Here is a 6,843-nt window from a genome sequence, read left to right as displayed (position 1 = left end):
GTGACATTTGCTCGTAGTTGCGAGAGGATGTACGTTGTTTTTTGGTCGTGGCTGTTGTGTAAGTAATGTATATTCTAAAAAAAATCATCCCTATGCTCTCGGTATTATGGAACATAATCTGTTAATGGCTACATTTGGCGATTTAGCTTGACATATTGTAAGCTCCTCGCAATTCAGCCCCTGGCTGCGAAGGGAGAGCAGTCGGCCCACCAATTGTTATAACTGTGACAACTACGTTGACTTTGTAGACAGCTGCATCAAGGACTCTGAACGGGGTTCCTTTCTTCGTCGAGACTTGGTGCAGTGCCGTGATCTGAAGGGCTGTGTGAAGATCACGAAAGTTTGTGACGGCAAGAGAGACTGTTCGGACGGCTCGGACGAGATCAGATGTGGTGAAAAAGTTACTTCACGCTATCCGTTGTTTCTAGGGATGTCAAGTAGCCTGGGTACCATCCGATTTCCACCGGGGCTCCTTGCACTCGCCACCCTAGGTTCTTTTACAGTTACGAGTGCAAGGAGCCCCGGTAGAAATCGGCTGGATATCAAGTTGACGGGGGATGATTTTAAACTGCCATATCTTGAAACTATAGTAGTTTAATATAAATATAAAAACCGATATAGGTTATCACAACATTTGAAAATATTGCTGTCTGACATAACAAGTTTTTTTTCCATTTTTTCTTCAAATTTGGGAAGACGAATTCTGCTCCCTGCACGGTTCTTTCGGTGACACTGCCTTCTGGAAGTGCCGTGATTCCCCTGGGTGCGTCAAAGGAGAGTTTCTGTGTGACGGTATTCCCGACTGTGACGACGGCTCGGACGAAGACAACTGTGGTGAGATTCTTTTTTTTTTACATTCTGTATCTGCATATAGCCGTGCTCTTTGTGGCAGAGACTTTCATTCTTGTATAGGACTATTTAGCCACAGTCGACGCTGATATCAACTAGAAAGGCCGACATTTGCTTGAGAGCAAATACAGCATATTTCAGCCATCTCCCTCCCCATGCAACAATAGACTATTTCAAAATCACCCATTTGAAAAATCACTTTTACTGATGACGATTTAACCCAAAAATGAATCTTACAAAATCCCCCCGTTCAAGAATGGACTCAAGTGCACCCTATGTGAATTTGCACAATAGATCAGTCCAGAAATACTCACACTGAAACCTTGGCGTTTTGAATAAGAAACCAAATCCAAAATTGAATTTAGCAAAACAGGTCCCAGTGCATGAAAAGGTATGATAGACCAGTCTAAAAACACTTCCACTAAAAATTGAATTTTGAATCATCACCCGTCCAAAAGTGAATTTCAAAAAATCCCCCTTCCGTGTGCAAAAATTGACTTTTCCATGTAAAGTAGAGCAGTCCAAAAATAAATCCGCTAAAATAGGACTTTGACATAATCACTGAAGTCCAAAAAAATGGATTTTAAAAAATCCCCCCTCAATGCAAGAATGGACTCTTCCAGCACACCCATGTAAAATTGCAAATTAGACCAGTCCAAAAATACATCCACTGAAAGACTTCACCAGTCCAATGATGAATTTAAAAAAAAATGAACCCCTCCGTGTAAGAATGGACTCTTCCAGATAACACCGGGCTCGCTGATTGGCTGCCACCCCCCCTCTTTAGGATATAGATTTAGGCTAAGTGATTGGTTACCTATCTAATTAGATTAAATAGACATATATGCCAGTAGGTGCAATCTGCAGCAGGGGGTCAACGACCTTAAGGTCATTGACCCCTCTGGAAATTGGAAAATGACAAAAAAATCCCCAAATATATCATTTTGACGTAGTCTATGACAAAAATTATACATGTGTCATTTGAATAAATATCTAGTGCACCCTTTTACCAAAATTTAGGTCATTTGGTTTTAAAACCAGAGCACAAGAGCCAAAAGTGTACTTTTTGGTCATAAAATGGCCAAATAATCGTAAAATTAAGCATTTTGTTGTACTGTATGCCTCAAATGTTATTGAATCCATGTGCGCATATGTCTAGGGCACTCCTATACTAAATTTCAGGTCATCCGGTTCTACAACCAAGGTACAGGAGCCAAAAGTGTCCTTTTTTGGTAAAAAAAATGACCAAAAAATCGCAAAAATAAGCATTTCCTTATACTGTACACCAAAACTGATATTGAATCTATATGGGGGACTTATCAAGGCACATCTGTGCCAAATTTCAGCTCATTTGGTTATAATACCAGGGTACAGGGGGCCCAAATATACAGTTTTGGTCTTAAGATGACCAAAAAACCTTAATAAAATCATTTAAGAGACAGATATGGAAAAAATGAAAAATTTCAAGTCATTCGGTTGAGGAACAACGGAGATACCGTGTTCTGAAGATTTGACAGGAGAAAGAAAGAAAGAAAGAAAGAAAGAAAGAAAGAAAGAAAGAAAGAAAGAAAGAAAGAAAGAAAGAAAGAAAGAAAGAAAGAAAGAAAGAAAGAAAGAAAGAAAGAAAGAAAGAAGAAACATTACGAATACAATATATTTCACCATACCTATGGTATGGCTGAAATATAATTAGGATTTTACCATATATACACTGAAGTCGGTTATACCGGATATATAACCGACTTCAGTGTAACACATCAGCTTCTGTATCTGTGTCTATATAGCCGGCATAACCGCCCTTTGGTGCAGCACAGAACCTTCTGTATCTGTATCTATATCATTATAACTGCCATTCTGTGCAACGCACCAACTAATGTGATCATTCCTCCCTACTGCAGATGTTGTGTGTGAGTCTATCAGATACAGGTTAACGTGATCATTCCTCCCTACAAACTGCAGGTGCTGTGTGTGAGTCTATCTGATATAGGTTAACGCGATCATTCCTCCCAACAAACTGCAGATGACCTGTGTGAGTCCATTGGGTACTGGTCCTGTAGAACCTCCCTTCCTCCTTTCCCCAAGTGTATCAGTGGGCAGCAGAGATGTGACGGCTTGGCGGACTGCAGGGACTACTCGGACGAGATGGGCTGTGGTAACACTTTTTTTCATGATCTCTATTCATTGAGGTGAGTCCCTATACGTCCCATGTAAGTCTACAGCCCCACTTGCACCAGTGCCCGCAGTGGGTGTAGTCCCGGTCGGGATCCGAAACTAAAAATTTGTCCCAATGGACTGCCGCATACAGGGGGAGGGGTTAGGGAGGCACCTGTTAGGGTTTTAACTGTTAGGTCAGTTCAGTTCAGTTCATCCTTGGAGAGGTGACACCAGCGTGTCCACATGTTCCTGTCCAGCATGATTGAACGGAGCTCGTGCGCGTTGGCCTGCAAACCTGTATCCTCGAGCGGTAGTTTCCTGAGTGTGACGGAAGGGTGGCCACGACTGCGCGGCTCGTTTAGTTCCCAAAGCAAGACCTCTCCTGCCATTTCCTCATGATTTTAATTGCGGATCAAAAATATCAAAGGGCCCAGCCATTCCCCCAAATAGCCCGGTAGCCACAGAGTGTCCCGGAGGTGGGTGTCATGCCGATTCGAAAGTGCCGAAACAAGTGCTTTTAAAAAAGCTGGCATTTTGCCAATGTTTGCGTGTGTGAACGTTTTTTTCTAGTTATTAGAATGTCATATAAATAGAACAGAGTAACTAAACCTGATATTGGCGCATGGAGAGATTCACATATGTGCCTGAACTGCAGCAGATCTAGACGCCACCTGTTAAAATTTGCGTGAACTGCAGCAAATTTCACTACACATTGCCTGTTTTTGAGTGAGCTCTGTTGCGGGGCATTTTAAAGTTTTTTTTTTTAAATTTTTATTTCTATTCGGCAAAAACACGAAGCGGCGAATCTGTTAACCAAAGAAATAAATTGGTGTGGCCAAATGGATGTAAAAATTAGTATTTTAATGGATGTAAAAAAGAAAAAAAAAGTTGAAAAAAATCTACCTCCCCGGATTCGAACCGGGTGCATTGGTTTAGAATGCGTAAACTTTACCACTGCGCTAGTGGAACATGTTGAAGAAATGCCTGTTTTAACAAGTATACAAATGTTTGGCATGGATTGAACAGGTCCGCTCATCTCAACATCACAACGGCGACTACGCTGGCCAGAAGGCATTTTGCGACTGCAAGTCGCAAAATGCAAAAACAGCCAGTAAACTACCCGGAGGGGCCCCCTTTTCCAAGTGGGACAGTAGCATAAGAAAACATTTCCTCATGCTGATACTTACCTTAACGTTCGTTTTTATATTGTGGCACTGAATCGACTTGAATTTATCTGTTCATTTGTTGTTTGTTTTCCAATTTCTAACAGGGTACTGTGGGTATTATTGGATACCTCTCTTTGATATCGCTCCGTTCACCTCCCGACAAGCTATTGACAAAATAGCTGTGGAGCATGTTGGATGCATTGACGTAGATGATGTCTGTGACGGAGGAATAAACTTCTTTCATCATGCTGGCATTCACGACGAAACTGACTGTACCCAAGGTACCTTTCGAACCCCAGTGTTCACACCTGTGCCCAACCCTAGTTCACCTTTATTCGCGTGGTAACCTATATCTGCTTTTTAACAGGGTATTTAGGATATAAAGCCAGAGAGTGGTTTCAAATTGCATTTCAAAAATACTATTGCAGTTTGAAGCTGTCAGTTTGAAGCTGTCCATTGGCTTGATATTCCTGAATACCCCTGTTTTCGAAAACAACGGATATAGGTACCCCTACGATAAAGGTGAACTAGCGTTATAACGTTAAGATAAATCTTTGCAATTTTTGCATTCAACAAAAATGCTAGGTAGGTGCTGAAATGAAAAAAAAATACATGGTGAATATTGTTTCAACTCTCTTAAATCGATATGTATATGACCATGATATGACATCATGATATGACAAATAATACTTACTCAAGCAACTGGATGTGATTTTGGAAACGGTCAGAAATGTTGGTATGTGAAAGGCGATATATGAGAACATGTACAATCCAACCCCTCAACAGAAAAGAAGGCCTGCCTGTCGAACTGTCCGGGACTTGTGACCTCCCATCTCACCCCGCGAGATTTCCAACGTTAGCTCCTGTACTCAAGGTCGCAGCCCACAGTATTTATCCGCGACCCCCGTGGTCTATTACGTAGGGGTAAAAAGTAGTGCGGCCGAAATCTGGAAGCGCCTGTAAACACCGTAACCTGAAAGACAGCTTTGCTATGTGGTAGTATAAGGAGTCGACTTTCAGGTGGTATGTGTAAGATTTGTAAGTTTGTCCATTTGGTGTATAAATGCGCGTGACCTTTACAGCTGCCTGCCCCTGTGAGTCGGCTGCAGTTCCGCATGGCCCCGCATGACCCCATTTCAAAGAGGTCTTTAGAAAAATTCAAAACGACAACTTTTTCTGTTTTTCAATTATTTTGGTAGGTTATGCCCTCGACTTCAACATATTAATTTGTCGTGCTTGAAAACTGCACCCTTCTATGATTTTATCAGCGTCGATGTCAGTCACCTTGTGGTCCTTAACTATAAAAATCCCCATAGGCCGAAAACTGTGTTCTGCTACCTCAAGGAGACAGGAACTAACTGGCATCACGCTTGTCTTTTCGGCCGGTCTTTCACAGTGTCACTGACGAAAGGCAGCGGGTGCAGTCTGGAACATCTGACCGTTTACCAAACCACAACCAGTTGCTTGAGAAACCATTTGGCCAGGTTGATTTATTTAAAAAAATATATGGTGACATCAGCACGCATCAATTTTCGGTCTTTTAAAAAAAGTAATTTTCAACAACATGTATGCTGTTACAGTGTAGTGTAAATCATACAAAGCAGCCGCAAAATGAGCAAATACATTCCGTAGATTGACAAAAGTACAAGAAAACGTATACTAATGTCATAGAAGGCCAATGAAAAGCCAAGGTCAAATAAAAAGGTGTGACAGAAATAAAGAAAATACAAAAATAAAGAATCTATCGTTCGGTATTATACCATACTCAGTGTGCAGTTATTTTTCAGCCTTGCTGACCACTGAAATATCAGAATGAATGGAACTTTTTGGCCAAATTTTCTTTTATTCACACACTCGCATCAATTTTGGGGTTCCCAGTGGATGTCATCCATGTAATCAAATCAATTTGGCCTTAGTTACCTTCACCGACATATATGACCATGATCTTCCAGGACTGCCTCATCCGTGCTTCCGCCCTTTCGGGTGGAAATGCCCCGGAGAGAACACCTGTCTGCTCGAGGAAAATGTTTGTGATACCGTGTTTGAATGCTTCAATGAAGAGGATGAAAAAAATTGTGGTTCGTATTTTGGTTGTCTATAGCACGTAGGTTTTTCTAGGTTCTTGGCAAACTTATTTACATCCCTTCCTATAAGATAATTCTCCACCTAGCTAACTGCAAGGTTATTGAACCCATAGCATTTCAACTTAGCTAGCAGGATGTCATGATTGACTATGTTGAAGGACGACCTACGTGTCTTGAGTAATTTCACGTCGTGCTAATCCTCATATCAGAGTCCCCTGTATAGGCTTAGGGCCAAATTGAAAAAAAAAAGGTCCTGTCGGGCAGTTTACGGTCCCAATTGGAAAAAGGTGACCTGCCGGACAGTTCACGGGCCGTTTTTTTTGTAATTTCGGGCGTGGCCCCCCTGCTTGGCTAGATCCCTGACGGGCACCGGTGCAATACACCTTTCTCACGCTGAGTTCAATGAGGCAACCAAAAGACTGTCCATCATAATTAGCAGTTTAACCAATAATAGCATAGAAATTAGAAAATTGACCAATAAGAGAATGGCTGCATGTCCGTCAAATACTTGCATTATTGTGTTTTTATTTTGCATCTCTTAAGGGACTATGGGATCAGTCTACGTTGCTCTGAATTGCTACATCTTTCGG

At 41.6% G+C, this 6,843-nt stretch overlaps 1 protein-coding gene across 1 annotated transcript in view; it reads left to right on the top strand.

Annotated features, from left to right (window-relative positions):
• The first annotated feature begins 27 nt into the window (after nucleotides 1-27).
• The window catches only part of LOC118419224 (LDL receptor repeat-containing protein egg-1-like), a 12,222-nt gene continuing 5,406 nt past the window's right edge, over nucleotides 28-6,843 (top strand). Inside the window, exons 1-6 of the mRNA XM_035825573.1 lie at nucleotides 28-58; nucleotides 249-392; nucleotides 697-834; nucleotides 2,870-3,001; nucleotides 4,274-4,450; nucleotides 6,122-6,247. Coding sequence (XP_035681466.1) covers nucleotides 28-58; nucleotides 249-392; nucleotides 697-834; nucleotides 2,870-3,001; nucleotides 4,274-4,450; nucleotides 6,122-6,247 — 748 coding nt within the window. The remainder of the gene's footprint in view (nucleotides 59-248; nucleotides 393-696; nucleotides 835-2,869; nucleotides 3,002-4,273; nucleotides 4,451-6,121; nucleotides 6,248-6,843) is intronic.

Source organism: Branchiostoma floridae, chromosome 7 (genome assembly GCF_000003815.2).
Source record: "Branchiostoma floridae strain S238N-H82 chromosome 7, Bfl_VNyyK, whole genome shotgun sequence".
Taxonomy (NCBI): domain Eukaryota; kingdom Metazoa; phylum Chordata; class Leptocardii; order Amphioxiformes; family Branchiostomatidae; genus Branchiostoma; species Branchiostoma floridae.
This window is presented reverse-complemented; position numbering and strand designations above follow the sequence as displayed.